At 49.0% G+C, this 17,847-nt stretch overlaps 1 protein-coding gene across 2 annotated transcripts in view; it reads right to left on the reverse strand.

The window, feature by feature from the left end:
- Positions 1 to 7,536: 7,536 nt before the first annotated feature.
- WDR11 (WD repeat domain 11) overlaps positions 7,537 to 17,847 on the reverse strand; it is a 671,833-nt gene continuing 661,522 nt past the window's right edge. Inside the window, exon 29 of one of the 2 annotated variants that reach the window (XM_085602786.1) lies at positions 7,537 to 8,551. In XM_085602786.1, coding sequence (XP_085458912.1) covers positions 8,400 to 8,551 — 152 coding nt within the window. In that variant the 3' untranslated portion in view covers positions 7,537 to 8,399. The remainder of the gene's footprint in view (positions 8,552 to 17,847) is intronic. The other variant, XM_085602777.1, reaches the window with a different exon arrangement.

Raw genomic sequence — 17,847 nt, forward strand, 5'->3', positions numbered from 1 at the left:
CCAAAAAGACAATGACTACCTCCAGAGGAAGCTCAAAGGTGTTCAGCTGTTGCTGCTCAATCTCCATGCATGAAGGTGCCGATTGTGAAGGCTCAGATGCAGAAACCTGCCCTGTTGCTGTGACAGCAACAGGGCCTACTGGAGGTGCAGCCTGATTGGAGGAAAGATGTTAAAGCCCAGGAGATCTGGATGCCATACTCTCTGTTCCCAATCCAAAGCCACTAGGATGACTTGGGCCTACTCGGCCCTGATCTTCTTGAGAACTCTGGGCACAAATGGTATCAACGGAAACACATACAGAAGTCCTGAGTTTCAGTTGAGGAGGAACACATCTCCGAGCAAGAGACACCTTGAAAACTGCAATGTGCAGAACTGCTGAAATTGCTGCCTCTACTTGCCATCACTTTCATGAATACCCAAGGGGAGCTGGTTGGACCAAAGGGGAGCACAGCACATTGAAAATGCTCCTCTTTCCCCATGAAACGTAGGTAACACTTGTAGGCCAGCAGGAAATCGGCATCCTGAAGGTCCAATGCTACAATCTAGTCTCCTGGGTCGAGGGAAGATAAAACCTGGGCCAGGGTCAGGGTGAGCATTTTGAACTTCATCTAGAATAGGCAATAGACCATCGTCCTTCTAGGGCACCAGAAAGTAGCAGGTATAACAACCAAGAACTACTTATGGCACTGGCACACTGTCAACCACCCCTTTGTCCAACAGGGCTTGCACTTCCTGCCGTAAAATGGAGAGATGGTCCTCAGTTAGTTGAAGTGGGGGAGGTGGAAGGTGTGGCGGATAAAAGAGAATGGATAAGGTGTACCCCTTGCAAACCATCTGTAGAACCCACCTGTCCAATGTGATTGCTTGCCAACCTCTTAAGAATCATTGGATTCTGCCTCCCACTGGGTGGCTGTGTCACACTGATCTTAGCCACCATGGCTTCTAGCACGAAACTGCTGGGTTCACTGTGGTGGGGGGGGAGGGTTTGACTGTAAGGGTTATCTCAGAAAAACCCCAAAAGGAACAGTGGAAATGTTGCAGTTGGTAAAGTAAGGAGGAAAGACTCAGAGAGCAAGCGTCAGCCTTGCTCTCCTTACACGCAACAGTGGAGTCCACTTTCTCCTGAGTTCCATCAAAGGGCATCAAGGAGGACTAGAAGGGTGCCCGAGAACCTAGTTGATCACAGGCACGTGTGGCAGCGAATGCCAATGCAAGTGCCTATGGCACCCCCCCAGAAGGAATTGCTAATGTCCAACCCACAATTAATCGTGAACTTGGCAGCATGATGACCATCTTGAGTCACCTGAAAGAGTACAGGGTAAAGGCCTTTGGACACACCAGGCAGGATTTGCGCAGCTGAATCCCAAAGGGTGTGTAAATAGCGTCCCAACAAACAGCTGGCGTTAACATATCAGAGAACACAGAAGAAAAAACATGTTTGCGGAATGTTTCCATTCGCTTAGATTCCCTGTCTGGCAGAGTGGAGGAAAATGTGTTGAGATTAGAGCAGCTGATGGAAGCTCGCACCACTAGGCGAGGGGTGCTGTGAAAGAAAAGCCGGGTCACCGGAGGAAGGGCGATGGCGCACAGAAAATGGTCTATTGACTGGGTGGTCAGAGCAAGGTTTGGCTCAAGCCCCCACTTGGATATCTGTCAGTGGTTCGTTAAAGGGAAAAAGGGACTCAGAAGACATTGGGTCCGGTTGAAGGAATCCTATCCAGACATTCGTTTTCACCTCCAAGGTATGGAGCCGGAGCGATTCGGTGGTATTAAGCATCACCATGGTGAAGGTGGCTGAATTGGTGGGGGGTGGGAACCTTACTTTGGGGAGGTATTTAGGTCACAAACCTTCTGTAAGTCCTTGTACCTTCTTGGTAGGGCTCAGCAAACTCATCATTCAGGTCCTAATTATTATCAGAGTCTGTCCCAAAGAAGGAATGGAGAGAATGTTGTCTCGGTTGCTGTAAATCAAAGGTGGCAGCGGCCTCAAGTGGATTCGGACACGACATTGGCTTAGGTCCGATTGGTGTTGAGTCAGTGTTAGAAAGGACAATCGGGCTGTGTCCTCAGGTGGTGGTGATGTGTCTGGGGCCAGTGGCGGTTGGGGCCCCAGCAGTGTGGTCGGAACAAGAGCTGGAGACAAGGTAAGAGTGGTGGTTGCAACTGGTGCTGAGAGTGAATGCACCCGTAGTAGCCCAGGTGGAAGGTCTCTCAGGTCCATGGGGCCCCAACATGCACCAGAGGGAGTCAGCAGAGATCCAAAGTGCCGGGGCATGGCTGCACAGAATTTTTTGATCTGGTGTGGTGTGGTTGAAGGCAACGGAAATTTGTGTTGTGCTGGAACCAGCTGCGAAATGGGCTCTGCTGCTGTCCAACTTCAGAAGCGAGATCGAGAAGGGTGGAGGCGAAGCGGAATTTGGAATGGTCCCGTCACTGAGTCTTCTTATGCTTGGTGATGTAGTTTCGCTTTGCGTTCCCCGATTACCCTCCGGTTAACTGACACACAGTCTGTGCAGACCTTGGAGTCATGGCTCAACACCAAGCACCCACTGGCACACCTGATGAGGATGCCATAGACATTCGTTTGTGACAGTCCCTACAGGGCTTAAAACTTGTTTGTTTTGTGAGCGACACTTCTTGCACACTGTAGAATTTTAGTTTGATAATTGATGTTTCAAAAGTCTCTTAGACATGACAGAGAGTTCCAGATTCGCACCAAGAGGCACTGAAAGAAAGGAACTAATATCAGTGCATCGGAGCGGCACCTATATAGGCCCCCCCATCAAGTCATTTTCAGAGCTGAACTGCATCAGTGCAGAGTCACAAGTTGCCACCTTCCGGCGCGCAGAGGTACTACTGAAAAGTTTCCGGACCCAGTCTGACACCAAGGGTATATTCAAAAGGTAAGAAATCTGCAGCTAAAAGTCTCTATCAGAAATAAGGGTTTTCGAGGGCTTGGACATACAGCTCTTATTTTATCTATGCTGATATGTGAGTGGGTTACACCCTATACCCAATTCTACTTTACTGCCACATGGAAAATGTAAGCCTAACAGATTATTACAAGTCCTTCTACACATAATTATTTTAGGTGATAAGTACAATTCAGCACTTTTACTATGGTTGTGCTTCGTAGGAGCACCACATACAAACTGTAGAAACTGAAGGCACATCTTTTGAAAGAGAATTCTCACTCGATTCAATAAGATTCTACCAGTGGAGTAGCTGGGGGGGGCGGTCCGCCCCAGGCGGCACTATTTGGGGGGCGGCCGCGCGCCCTGGTGGCCCGTTGCGGCCGAGGCCGCATTTATAATTTATTTGGGGACACAGTGTCCCCAAATAAATTATTAAGGCCGCCGCGGCCGCAACGGGCCACCAGTGTCGCACGCGCGGCCCAGTTATGCACAGTGCTGCCAAAATTGCTGCGGCGGCCGCGACGACGTCCCGCGTTTGTATAGTTGCCTGCCTTGACTGTTGGTGGCAGAATGGTCAGTCCCAGCCTCCAGGGCCGTTAATCTTGTAGCGCGCGAGCGCTACCAATGACGGCCCTGGGCGACATGATTTTGGCCAGCCCTCGTGACGCGAGAACGTAGCAGTGACGCGTCACGCGCTTCACCACAACGCGCTCGAGTCGTGTGGAGTCAATTGTGGCCTGGGGCAGTCAGTGGCAGTGCTGCTCTGGGCGATTTGCAGGCTGGCTCTGGAGTCTGGCTGCTGCAGTCAGAGCAGCGGAACTTGAAGTGATTAACCCCTGCCTGCCATAGAGTAGAGACCCTGAAGCGAGTGAGGTAAGAGGAGAGCAGCAGGAGCCCAGCTAGATGAATGTTTTCAGAGGGGTGGGTGGCTGAGTGGCTCATCATGCATAGCTGCCAAGGTTTCAGATACTAATAAGTGACATTTTCATAATTTTTTTCAGTGTAATTATGAATGACATTTCTATGGCAATGAGTGACACTTTCTGGCGAGCAAAATCAAGGAATGAAGCTGTGGGAAACATAAATATCAGACATTGCACCCATTTGTTTAACAAGACTCTGAATCATACTGTGTGTGCTACCCAAGGACCATTCATTAAAGGGCATCTAGTGAATGAAGTCATCAAATAAACAGCATTCTGGAATGGTTACTGGTGGTGCCCATTAGTGGTGCAGGAGAGGCCTGTTGCTTTTTCTTCAGATGATGCCCCTTTAAGAGAGAAGAATCTCAGCCAGGCAGCAGCTCGAAGAAAGCGATTTATGATATGATAAAATTATTTAAAGATAATTTCACTGTGGGGGGAAGGCGGTTCCATCCTCAGCTCATTTATCACTGGTAGTTGGGACAGAGCTGGCATCATAGGTTGAAAACATGAATGAAACACTGGTTTCCATCAAGTCTCTCTCCATTCTCTCACTCTCTTATCTTTTTCGTCTTCTTCCCCTCTTGTCCCTAATAATTTTTACATCTGGTCTTTTTAGGGTCACGCATCTGCTTTCTTGCCTCAGCCTGTTTCCTTTCACCTCTTCCTTCTCTTTCCTTTCTCCCTCTTCTCTCCCCCCTCCTTCCTCTTGCCTTTCTCTCCTCTTTCCATACCTTTCTTTCTGCCCACTCTCTTTACTATGCCAGTGTCTCCCTTCCTCCATCTTTCTGCAACTTATATAGCAGAATTATAAATTCAGTTGACAAAATGCTTTAATGTGCCCGTGAAAAAAAAATGCTTTTAATTTGCAGAAATGCACATCAGCAGGCACAATCCAAACCACTTGCCAGGCAGCTGACTCTATTCTAGTGGTTTTAAGTAAAAGGAGACCAAACAGTTACCTTGTAGACTTTTAACACTGTTGGTTACCATGAAAGTAATGTGAGAACAAAATCGTAGAAAAATTTAATGTTTCTTGTTTCTTATGAATATTCAAGGAGTGTCGCAGTGCCGGAACAGTTTGTCCCGGGCCTTGGTTAAAGTTGAACATGTTCCCATGGCCCCTACAGCTGTGTTTAAGGATTGTTATGATAATGTGTCGCCCCTACCTGTATTTTAGCTTTGGGCCCCTGGGCAGGCTGTGCACCATGTGTGTGCTGAGGCTGCTGTGAAAGAGAGATGCCCTATTACAAGCTGGTTTTGGGTCCAAAGAGCACACGTCTTTTCATTCCCAGGGAGTTGGTTGCTGCTGCTTAGAAGTAATGACAGGGCGCGACCCCTGGTTGTTGCCTTTGGGCCACCAGAGTGGGCTTAGTATCCGCTCTGTGTTGGCAAGGTGGAGCTGACGGACCTCTTTGTGCTGCGTTTGGTTCTAAGGGCTCCAGTGAGTCATTCCCTGTGAATAATTAATTTGCTGTTTTTGAAAGCTAAAGCATCACAGGCTTCGACACTGTTAAGTTGGTTTGGGGTCCCCATAGCACATCACGTTTGTGCAGGACCCCACTGCTTTACATGATGTATGGTCATTGAATGTCCGCTGTAGATGATGGATCCCTGAACAGTGTCATGTATGTGCATGTTTGGAATGTGCTGAGGGGATTACCAGGTAATCGTTCATGCAGCTCTCTGATGGATTTCACATGCAGTTTTTCTGAGTCCCTAGATAGATCATGCAGTCTGTGTGTTCTCTTTTGTATTGCCAGCCACCGGTGTATTCCACTGTGAAGCCTTGGACCGTGTCATGTATGTGCATGTAACTTACATGATCGAGGTAACTATTAGCGGCGATACTACGTGTCTCTCGGACCTCTTTCAAGTGCTCGCCGCCCTGTTTCCCCAGCACCCCTCCCCCCAGGGGCGGCAATCTGAGGGATAGCCCCGGGCGCCACAAGCTCTAGCTACGCCTCTGGATTCTACTATTGCATGGCCTCAATGTAAACTATGTTGAATTGTAGCTTTGGGCTCACTCTCTTTATTTAGCACTCTCTTGCTTCCCAATTAGGGTTACATTCAATAAAAAAGGTGCATACATACATATAGGAATTAATTTAAGATGTATATTCTCGAAAGTCGACACCCTAACAATAAACCGGGAACCTGAGCTTGTTTATGGGTCTGTTGCTCTTTCTCTTTGTATGAAATAAGTGAATAATGCAAAATGTCAGAATTTTTTTATGGGGATTTAAATGCTTCCTTTGCCTTACTGTTGCCATTAATTTGTTATTGTAATTATAATTCCAACTGGTGCTTCAATTCTTAAAAGTAGTGCTTTTTATCTGGGGTTGTTTGCACATTAAAATGCATACACTTGATTTACGGGGTTTCTGCTGTTTCCTGGCGCATTTAAAATATCATTTATTTTATCCTTTTGGGTGCGTAATATTTAAAATAGTGTGCGAGTTGATCATTTCTACATGACCCAATGAAAGTAATAAACCACTCTAATTCTTTAAGTGCTGCAACTTTGGTAAGCGGAGCAAATCGTACAAAAGGTAGTAGTTACCTTTCCCTTGCACCCCAGTGGCAACTAGATCACAGATCGGGCAGTGCACTTTGTGTTTTATCCCTTCTCCCAGAACCTTCATAGAAACCTAAACAAACATTTACACATGCCCTCGAGCATATCTAATGGATGATGATGCAAAATCAAGAACAAAGCATCTGTTAGGGCTCCTTTGTAAAATCTTCATCTCCAAATTACACCGAATGTGGGAATGAATGAATGAATGAATAGGTGGAAGAATAATGTTGCAGCTATCTGACAAAGTGAGAAATGCTCCGTTGTACGTAAACAGACAATTTATCTTGTGAATTTTCGTAATATGTACCTTTTTAACACCTCAGGTAAAGAGCTTTTTGTTGCATTTATAATGATGATTACAGCTTGAGATCGTTATAAATAAGGTTTGCATAACTGTATTAAACAAGCAGTGGCTAAGCCACTAGGTCTAGGTTTAATGTGCACACACCCGCAGAGTGAGCACATTAGAGCGTGACACTACAAGGGTAGGCAGCAAGAGGACAGAAAGTAGTAAAGTGGTGCCTTATACAGTACAATTCAAGCACTGGAGTGGAGGCGTAAGAATACACCAAAAGTCAATACTATTAGGTGAGAGATGAATACGCCACTAAACTGAGCCCCGACATGATAGACAAAGTGTCAAGTCAATGGCGTAAAGAGGTTAGTTGAAGCCAATGAATGAAAAGGGTGGCCCTAAGCATGCACTCTGTGTCGGTTAGCCACAGGTCTATTTGTCAGTGGAAATCTCAAAACCTTGACCTAAAAAATAAATTGGCTCAAGAGCTAATGTAGTGGGAGAATCATCATTTAGCACTCAGAACATACCGAAGACCCCTCACCCCCACTGACAGGTGATGAGCCCCTGATGAAACTAGAACGTGTTGCCTGTCCCAGGACAAATCAATCCATGTGTAAATGAAAGAGGACACAGAGTGCTGTAAAAGTTTTGTAATGGCCATGTCTGGATCCTCATTCTCAGTTGATTATGTAAGTTCTTGAAGAGGCAATACCTCATGCGTGACCTCCGCCTTCTCATTTTAAGAGATGCAGCAACACAAAGATGAAATGTTAAAATCCCAAAGACAAATATAAGAGCAGTGAAGTCTTGTAGGACGAATCAACCTCAAAAACATTTAATTAAAACAAACATAACTCTGCAGTCATTGACAATTCCACACTAACATAGCCTAAGGATGAAACCAAAAAACACTAACCTAAACACTGGAAAATACAGTTTTGTTATTTTGTCCTGGACATGTTTGTTCCCCTAGATTTGGTCATACGTTTGCGGAGAACCGCAGATACAGAACAGTACCTCCTAGCACTGCGATTTCTTGTCAAGCGTTCTGAAGGCCTCCACCGATGCCGCGGGTACACCAGATGCTTCTAATCAAGCACAGAACAGCATTCAAGAGCACGATACCCATCAGTTTGTTGTTTTTTACATTTCTAAAAATATGAGACAACTGACATCCTGAACACTGGAGTCAAACAACCATGACATTGAGAAGTAAACAAGTAAAGAACAAAGAGTGCTCTCCACCCCACACACTACCCCCCCACAGTGGACAGTGAGCACCTCCCAGCAGTAAGGAAATCACTCATGGGGGTGGGGAGGGGCGAAGGCTTGGACCCAGATGACGGTGGCTGTGTTTGGAGCTAGTGAAGGAGGCAGGAAATCACGGCATTGTGCTTTAATGCTACCGCCAATGGTTGCCATGTGCTTGAAATGAAAGTGAGCAATGGCATGTTTGTTTCTCTTCATTGCATGTGAGGACAGAAGGGCTGAGATACGCCCACACATCCATACTGTGCGCACATGCACCTCGTGCACAGATGCGGCCTCGGGCTCAGTCCATTCTCTTCTGTAGACTCCATCCGCTGCGTCAAGGAACCACCAACCACTGGAATCCACCGAAGGGCCCCCTGCTGTGAAACGGGTACCTCAGTCCGACCTTAGTGCTGGGCAGGGAAACAGTGTCATTCTTCAGCTTTTTCTCCTCCCTGGAGCTCATCCAGCAAATCCTTCCCGGAAGGACCGGCTTTGGAGGCAAACCGCAGGACTCCCTGCCGGAAGTTGAGTGCCTTCAGCGACCTGGCGTAATCGGCATAGACCGCCCGGATCAGTTTATGTAATACTACGTTAAGGAAAATGGTACAAGTACATGATAGGGTTACTTTTAATTTTTCATTTGCTGTTTTACTACAATGGTTATGCTGCTGCCCACTTTCAAAAACTTCACTCTGGGTTCTTGCGGGCAGTGGAGGCCTGTGGCTGTGGCCTTAACCAGGGAGGCTCTCCTCGTGGGCTAGTACATGCCACCATCTCATGGTTCAGGGTAGGGAGGTGATTTATAGGGCGAGGGGAGGGTTGTCTTTGCAGATGAACAAAGATATAAGAAGATAATACTCTCAAAGCAGTTCACTTCTCTGACTATTGTTGAGCGGTGATTTCACGCTAGTGGTGTGGTTCTCCGCTAGCCTGTTGTCACAACCACCCCTGTCAAGATCAAGGATGAAACGGCCCCTCATGAGCTACATTGTGGAGGGCAGAATGTACGTGAAGAACAGGGTCTTGGAAAGACCACAAACTGGCAGGGTAATGGAAAGCATTTACAGTAAAGACATGATCCAGGTAGGGAGCCTCAAGGTCCATCAAGAAGAAAAATAAATATGTTTATCAATGAGAAACAAGAACTCATACATTTGAAATGTGCTAGAACAATACATGAACCGAAAGCTTACCTGGAACGTGTTACCTTAAAGTGAATAGGAACAGAACGTACTCAGAGTTCCGATGCAATACTGGACCAGAGAGCTGATATCTAGAGGTGTGCCCAAGTATTACAGAAGACGACGAAGGACTGTTGTAGGAGAACACCAAACTACCCTGAAAAGGGCAGAAATGAGCAGCAGAAGACTGGTAGAACCCTTCAGGAATGAATCAGTCAAGCGCGAGAACCATTCAAAAGGACGAAGGAAGGTACATCTGTGGAGCAGCCAGGTTATGGGTATATCTAGTTTTTCCCATTTCTTTTCTCTAGTGCGGATGCAGCAGGGGAGGCTCCAGAGCTCTGCACGTCACAGACGTGCACAGGAAGGTCAAGCAAGTCTCACAGGCAAGGATCCATCTACTGAGCGGCAGAAGGAGGTATTTGGCATTTTCTGAACTTCATATAGTCAAGTTCAAGGTACATGAGACTGTAGAAGTACCCGCAGGACGAGCCTAGGTAGAGCAAAGACCCACTCATAAAACAGCTGTCCTTCGGTCAGCAGACGGCCATCTGGTTCTGGGAAGCTGCCCTTAGGAGTCCATTTGGCTGTTAGAGTGGGGTTCTGATGAGGTAGGATGATATCATGCTGAGGAAAACTTTGAGGGTGACACAGAGGATCCTGCAATCCGTATGGTTGTTGGTAAGGAACAGAGCAGTTTTCATGGCCTGGAAAAAATGGTCAGCTATTTTTAGGCCAATAGTAAAGCACGTAGTGTACTTCTGAGACTGATACAGCTTATTCTACATTTTAGCAGAGAGCATGTCATTATTACCATTGCAATTGTGAATCCTGGATGCCTGCAAGTACCAACACAATCCTTTAGGGTGCACCGGAAGAGATGGATACCCACAGGAACCTTAGGTTGTAAAGTACAGACTTAGGGCCTCGCTACGAGTGGCAAGCAATCCTATACATATTTTCTCCACACTGAATTATTGTTAAAGGGGGTGCCGTGCCAGATAATTCAGCAAAGAAATTGTGGCATTTATGAAATTTTGGAAAATAATGAGTGAAAATCAGACTTACCTTACCGATTTCTGCATACTCTGCCACAGTATTCCACCGAGAGACCTCAGGTGGAATACTGCTCGGAGCAGGTGGAATCCTTAGGTGGAAAATAACAAGTTACTTACCTTCGGTAACAATCTATCTGTAAGAGACATATATTAGTTATGGATTCCTTACCTTAGAATTTCCCCAAGGCGTCATACTGGATCCGGAGAATTTTTCTTCAACAGTACCCCTGCGCGTCGGTCGGTGGCGTCGGTCGACTCCGCGTTCGTCGTTGGTGTGATCGCCGGAATGAAGTCGCAGTATCTACTTAGATACATCAGTTCTTTACACGACATTCCATGCCAGAAGCGCAGAGCCATGCAAGACACTGATCACTAGTGCACAATACTAGGGCCATGAAAGGGAGTCCCTTACTCTAGAAGTTAGTTTGCAGAACGGGGAGGATGGGTGGGGCAGGAAGGAATCCATAACTAATATATGTCTCTTACAGATATATCTTTACAGAAGGTAAGTAACTTGTTCATCTCAAAGAGACTATTAGGTATGGATTTCTTACCTTAGAATAGATACCCCAGCAATACCTGGTCTGCGATCTAAGTTCACACCAGAAAGTCCTGGAGAACTGAACAGCCAAAGAAGCCGTCTCTCTGGACGTGACTGTCCAGGCAGTAATGTTTGGTGAACGTGTGCAATGAAGCCCACGTGGCTGCTAGGCAGATGTCATGAAGGGGGACTCCACATCCCAAAGCAGTGATGAATGCCGTCGCCCAGGTGGAATGGGCGCGCAACCCTACTGGAGGTTCCTTTTTCGCTAAGGAATAACACATTTTGATGCAAATAAGGACACATCGAGAGATGGTCCGCTTTTGCACGGCTCTACCTTTTTTGGCGCCCACAAAGCCAACAAAGAGCTAATCATCCACCCGGAAATGTTTTGTGCGATCCAGATAGAATGAAAGCGCATGTTTTGGATCCAGACAGTGGAGCCTCTTCTCCTCTTTAGAAGGATGCGGGCGGGAAGAAGGTGGGCTAAGTGATGGTCTGTCCTATATGGAAAGAGGTAACCACTTTGGGAAGAAAGGAAGGCCTAGTGCGAAGGACAACCTTGTCTGGATGAACAGCCAGGAAAGGAGGTTTCGAAGAAAGAACCTGATGCTCACTCACTCTGCGAGCAGAGGTGATGGCAACCAAAAAGGCAGTTTTGAGTGTCAAAAGTCTGAGAGGACAGTTATATAGCGGCTTGAAAGGAGCGCACATAAGGTAAGTCAGAACAAGATTCAAGTCCCACTGGGGCATTACGAAAGTAATAGGAGGAAACAGGCGAGTAATACCCTAAAGGAAACGATTTACACTAGGTGACTTGAAAAGAGAAGGTTGATCTGGAAGGCGAAGAAAGGCCAAAATTGCTGAAAGATAGCTCTTGAGAGTGCCCAGACCACTCTCTGCTGGGCCAAGGAAATAATTAAGAGGAGAACCTCTGAAAGAGGGGCAGAAAGGGGATTCACAGACTTTGCTGTGCACCATGCCACAAATTTGGATAATCTACAGGCATATACTGTTTTGGTGGAGGGATGCCTGGCTGCCAAGATAACGTTACAGACTTCGGGAGGAAGGTCGAAAGCTGTCAACTGTCGCCGCTCAATCTCCACTCAAGGAGGAGGAGGCTGGACAAGTGGCAGTCTGATCGGAGGATAAATGGCCATGTTCAAGAGCTCGGGATACCAGACTCTTCGTGCCCAGTCTGGAGCCACTAGAATGACTTGGGCCCGGTTGCACTTGATCTTCTTCAGCACTCTGGGCAGAAGTGGTATAGGTGGAAAGGCGTATAGGAGACTGCAACTCCACTTGCGATGAAAAGCATCGCCTAGCGAGTGCCGCCATGGAAATTCCAATGTGCAGAACCGCAAGATTGCGCGTTCTCTTCGGTGGCGAATAGATCTGACCAAGGATCTCCCCACTGCTGAAAGAGACCTTGCACCACCTCCGAGTGAAGACCCCATTCGTGATCCATCATGCACCGGCAGCCGAGTTCGTACGCCCTGGCGTTCAGAGAACCTGCCAGGTGTTGAACCACCAGGGACATGTCCTGATGTTCCAGCCACGTCCAAAGGCGAAGAGCCTCTTGACATAGGGTCCACGACCCTATCCCGCCCTGCTTGTTGCAGTACCACATGGCGGTAGTGTTGTCCGTGAACACCTGCACTACTCTTCCTTTGATAGAAGGAAAGAATGCCTTCAGTGCAAGACGAATCGCCCGGAGCTCCAGAAGATTGATGTGGAGGCTGAACTCCGCCTGAGACCAGAGGCCTCTGATCTCCGCCTCACCCATGTGGCCGCCCCACCCCACCCCAGAAGTAAATTATCGGTCACCACTGTGAACTCTAGTTGGGGAAGGGAGAGGGATCTGCCGTTGACCCAATCCTGGTTTCTTAGCCACCACTGCAATTGGTGTGCAGTGCCCTCTGAGATCTGGACACAATCGGAAAGATTCCCTGATGCTGGATCCACTGGAACTTCAGGTCCCAATGCAGAGCCCGCATATGCCACCTGGCATAGTCCACCAGCAGGATGCAGGAGGCCATGAGGCCCAGTAGCCTCAGGGTCATTCTGACCGAAATCCGGGATAGAGGGTGAAAGATAGGAATCATAGCCTGAATATACCAGACTAGCTGATCGGGAGGATAAGCCCGAAACTGCATCGTGTCCAGAACCACTTCGATGAATAGAAGCTTCTGAGAGGGAATCAGGTGTGACTTCGGCACGTTGATGGTGAACCCCAGTGAATGCAGGAGGTCCGCCGCAGTCTGGAGGTGGGAGACGACAGCCTGGGGCGAGCGCGCCTTCAACAGCCAGTCGTCGAGATAGGGGAAGACTGCCCTGATCTGTGCAGATGAGCTGCGAACACCGCCGTAATTTTCGTGAACACCCAAGGGGCGCTGGTAAGGCCAAAGGGGAGCACGGTGAACTGAAAATGCTTGTGGCCTACCGTGAACCGTAGATAATGCCAGTGGGCCGACAGGACGGGAAGGTGAAAATAGGCACCCTGCAAGTCCAATGCTACCATCCAGTCTCCAGGGTCGAGGGCAGACAGGACCTGAGCCAATGTCAACATTTTGAACTTCTCCTTCCGGAGAAAGCAGTTGACGTCCCTGAGATCCAAGATAGGATGCAGGCCTTTGTCCTTCTTGGGTACCAGGAAGTAGTGGCGTAACAACCACGACCTACTTCTGGCACAGGGACTCACTCGATGGCTCCCTTGGCCAAGCGAGCCACAACTTCCTGACGGAGAAGGGCCAAGGCATGCGATGGAAGGCAGGTGGCATGGAGGGAGTAGTCTCAAAAGGAGAGGGAGTAGCCCCTTCGGAATATCTGCAAAACATACTTGTCCGACGTGATTTTGAGCCAGTGGGCGAGGTGATGGCGAATCCTGCAGCCCACTGGCAACTAGTGGCCCTGAAAAGTCGGACTAGGAGGGCTTGGAGGCTGCTGCAGAGGCGGCACTGGTGGACTGGCATGCCCGCTGGCCCGCAGACCCACGACGCTGGTTCCCACGTCCCCGGCCACGCAGAGGCTGGACAGCTTGCGTAGGCCCGTGGCTCTGGACGGGACGTGGCGGGCACCCGTTCCGTAGCCACGAAAGGGGCGAAAAGCAGACTGCGTGGGGCGAGAGGTGGTAGCGAGGCCCATGGATCTGGCCGTAGCCCTGAAATCCTTAAAGCGCTCGAGCGCGTTCTTTGCTTTGTCGCCAAACAAGAGACGGCCATCGAAGGACATGACCAAAATTTGATTGGACATCACACGAAAAGCCAGTGGACCGGAGGCCAGGCGTAGTGTCTCAGGGCTACCGACGTTGAAATCGTCCTGCCTAGAGAGTTGGCGGTGTCCAGTCCACATCATATGGCGAACTTCGCTGCATCTCTACCCTCGGCAACTGCACGGGAGAGCACGGCCCGGGCCTCCTCCGGGCACTGTGGCAGCACCTGCGCGACCGTGTCCCACACAGAATGAGAGTAACGGCCCAAGAGACATGCGGTGTTCACCAACCGCAGTCCTAAGCTGGCGTAAGAAAACATCATCTTCTCAAGACGGTCCATCTTCTTGGATTCCCTATCAGGTGGAGCAGTAGGGAATGCGCCCTTGGAAGTCGAGGCTTGGACCACCAAGCCCTCGGGGGTAGGGTGTTGGGAGAGGAAAATGGGGTCGCCCGGGGCTGGGGGGGTGGCGTCGGGCAATCATCCTATGCACAGGAACCCCTGTGCTGGGCTTGGACCAAGCGCCGAGAAGGATGTCCGTGAGGGCCTCATTGATCGGCAGCAGGGGCTCCGAAGAGGCCGCTGCCGGTTGAAGCACCTCGGTCAGGAGGTTAGTCCTGACCACCACCATAGGAAGATCAAGATTCAAGGCCTCAGCCACCCTATGCAACACCACGGCGTAAGAGGCACCCTTCTCCGTAGCCACGGTAGGGGGAGAAAGCATGCCAAGGTCTGGAGAAGTGTCCAGACCACTGGCCTCACCCAACTCCTCGCTCCAGTCCGGTTCTTCGAACTGGTCTGCCAGAGGGTCCACAGACCCCTCCCAGTCCTCCTCACCCTCCTCTGGTAGCCACTCAGGGCAATAGGGAACACCAGGAGAGAACAGAGGTACCAAAGTACCGGGGACACAACTGACGTCGAAGGTGGCGGAGGTGTCGCCAATGGATTCGGCACCGGAGGAGGTGTCGTAAGGTCAACCAGCGCCGATTCGGATACAGGCCTGGATCCCTAGGGGCCCTGTGGCGCCGTGGCCGAAGCCGCCGGCATCAGAGTCCTAGAACCCCAGCCGAGTCTGCGGGTCCCAAAGGCGGACCGGTGGAGTTGGGCTGCCCAAAGATGGAGTGGAGGGCTTCATAAAAACTACGAAGTTGGGCAGGTGTTGCTCCGGCTTCCAGGAAGGAGGGGGGGGGGGGGGAGGCTCGGAGTAGACTCACCAGGCTCCGTGGGCGGAGCTGGATGACTACCTTCCGCATCCCGCGTCGTGTTGGCTGACGGACGAGGAGAACGCAAAGAGCGACAGTGCTTCTTCGCCTTCTTTTTGTGCTTTGACTTACCCGAAGATGAAGACTTCAACAAGGAGTGGTGGTGATGGCTCTGCGAATTGTCCCGCGACCTCCCTCTCGATCGGGACCTCGAGCGGCGCAAAGCCAACTGCTGGGCCTCCAGAAGCTTTCGGGACCACTCCCGCAAAGACTTCAAGGCCATGGCCCGGCAGTCGGAGCACAACTTCAGCTCACTCAAGATTTTGGACTGTCACCGACATCAGCTTGTGGCAGGAGCCACAAGGCTTGAAGCCGGTTTGCCGATGTGACATCCCTGTGCACCATGAGTCGAACGACTCAAAAAGATGTCGACAAAAGTCAGTCAAAAAGTGATTAGAGGTAGCGCTCTCTCCGGATCTGCGCTGGCTGGCACGGAAAAAGAAAGAACTGACAGCGCGCAGGGGCGGCGTCTAAGTAGATACCGCAACGTCATTCCGGCGATCACGATGCCAACGACGAACGCAGAGTCGACCGAAACCTACCGACGCTGGGGTAATGCTGAAGAAAAATTCCCGGGATCCAGTCTGATGCCTGGAGGTAATTCTATGGTAAGGAATCCATAACTAATAGTCTCTTTCAGAAGCACTTATCAGCGGTGTTCTCACTAAACTCATAATTCCGTTGGGCCTGGTAAAAACATGTTATTTACCCTCTGTACCTTCAAATTCCTCCTCTTTTTAACCTCCCAGGTAATGATATGGCCCTTTTGCCCATTGTGCCGTTCAGGATTTCCTTGTCTGAACTTTCCTTCAAAACACTCCTCTTGCAAGTGGTGTACTGCTTGCCGATCAGTTTAAATGATGAGCAATCTGCACCTAAAAGTATTCATCAGAAGAAAGGTAAATGCCAGTTACCTTCTAAGCATCTGTTTGTAGCATCTAGTGCTGTTGATTCACATGCTTAGCATACTCCTGCTATCTAGAATTGGTCTTGAACTTTTGCTTTTGTTTGTTTTTCTTCAAAAAAGTCTCTCAAGTTAAGCAGATATGGTGTGACTCCCCCTGTCGGGGTATATTGTGCATGGGCACTGAATCCATCTTAGACTGTTTTTCTCTCAGCGGGTGAGAGTATGTGTGGAATCATAAGAGTGAGGTGCCCAGGATGCAGGTGCCTGGCCTGACCGAACTCTGTGTGAGAAGGTCCAGCCTGAGGGGAAGCCTCTCTTGTGGGCTGAATGAAAACTTCAGGACAGTGGAGTACCAAGGGTGTCTGGCACAGGTTGGTGGCATTAGGCTGAGGGTTATGATGTTTGCCTGAGCTTCCTCATTACGAAGGGAATCAGTAGAAGAGGCAGAAAAAATTTAGGCAAATATTGTTGACCAATTCATCCATAGTGTATTGCCCATTGACCGTAGATATCAGGTGATGAAGTTTGGGTATCCAGCTGTGGACTTGTTGCACATCCTGCTGAGCAGGTCCACAAAGTCGTTGTCCACCCACAGGAGATGCTCCACAATGAGGTAATTGTTGTATTGAGTCCCCCAGTGCCAGATAATCTGCATTAGGTGGGACAGCTGAGAGGAGTATGTGCTGCCCTGCTTTTGGATGTGATGCATGGCATTCATATCTGTCCTGATCAGGGCTACCTTACCCTGAATGTTTAGTAGGAATGCTTATAGGGCTACAAGAATTACAATCCGTTCCAAGTAATCGATGTAGTGATCTTGGCGCTGAGAGAGCCACATTCCTTGAACTGTGTAGTGGTTGATATGCACACCACACTCTATGAGAAAGGGGTCTGTGGTAATGGTCATCTGCAGGACTAGGTGTGCAGAAGGCCTGCCTTCCACTAAATTGAGATTACTCCACCACTGCAGAGAGCAATTTGCTTTGGCCTGTACCAACATTAAATCTTCCTACGGACAGTCCACTTGAGACCAACTCTTCAAAGGGGCGCATGTGCAACCCTGCCTAAGGAACAATGGTGGTGTAGGAGACCATCATCCCTAAAAGACATGAGTTGGTGATCGGGCGGACAAAGAGGCATAGAGTACTTAAAGGCTGAGTCTTTTTGCTCTCTGGGGTAAGCTTTGCCTGTGGTCGCATATAAAATGGTTCCTAGGAAGTGGTGTATTTGAAGCAGCTGCACGTGTGGCTTGGTGGAATTTATAGTGAAGCCCAAGCCATGGAGCAAGAAGACTCTTGTATGGGCGTGTGCCAGACCCTGTAGCTTGCTGCTGCTTTTGATCAGCCAAACGTCGAGGTATGGGAAGTTACTTACCTTTGGTAATGATTTTTCTGGTGGATAGTCTACCTACCTGCAGATTCCTCATGATCCCTTCCTCCTCCCTATCATGAAGGATTGTGATAGGCCATTTTAGTAAGGTTCCAAACAGAAAGTTACCCTGCAATTAAACCTACATGTTGTTGATTTCATCCTCCGGCCTTAAATGTGCAGAATAATTAGATGGGAAACTGACATCAGAACGCTGAGGTGAGCGCTTTATAGCTCTGGTGATGTCATGATGATGTTGGTCTGGGTACAGAGTCAACACCCTCCATTAGCATGGCAGTGCTGTGGAAAAGTTTCAAGATCCAGCCTGGAAAGTTCAACTGATTAGGAAT

This window comes from Triturus cristatus, chromosome 1_2 (assembly GCF_964204655.1).
Source record: "Triturus cristatus chromosome 1_2, aTriCri1.1, whole genome shotgun sequence".
Classification (NCBI taxonomy): Eukaryota; Metazoa; Chordata; class Amphibia; order Caudata; family Salamandridae; genus Triturus; species Triturus cristatus.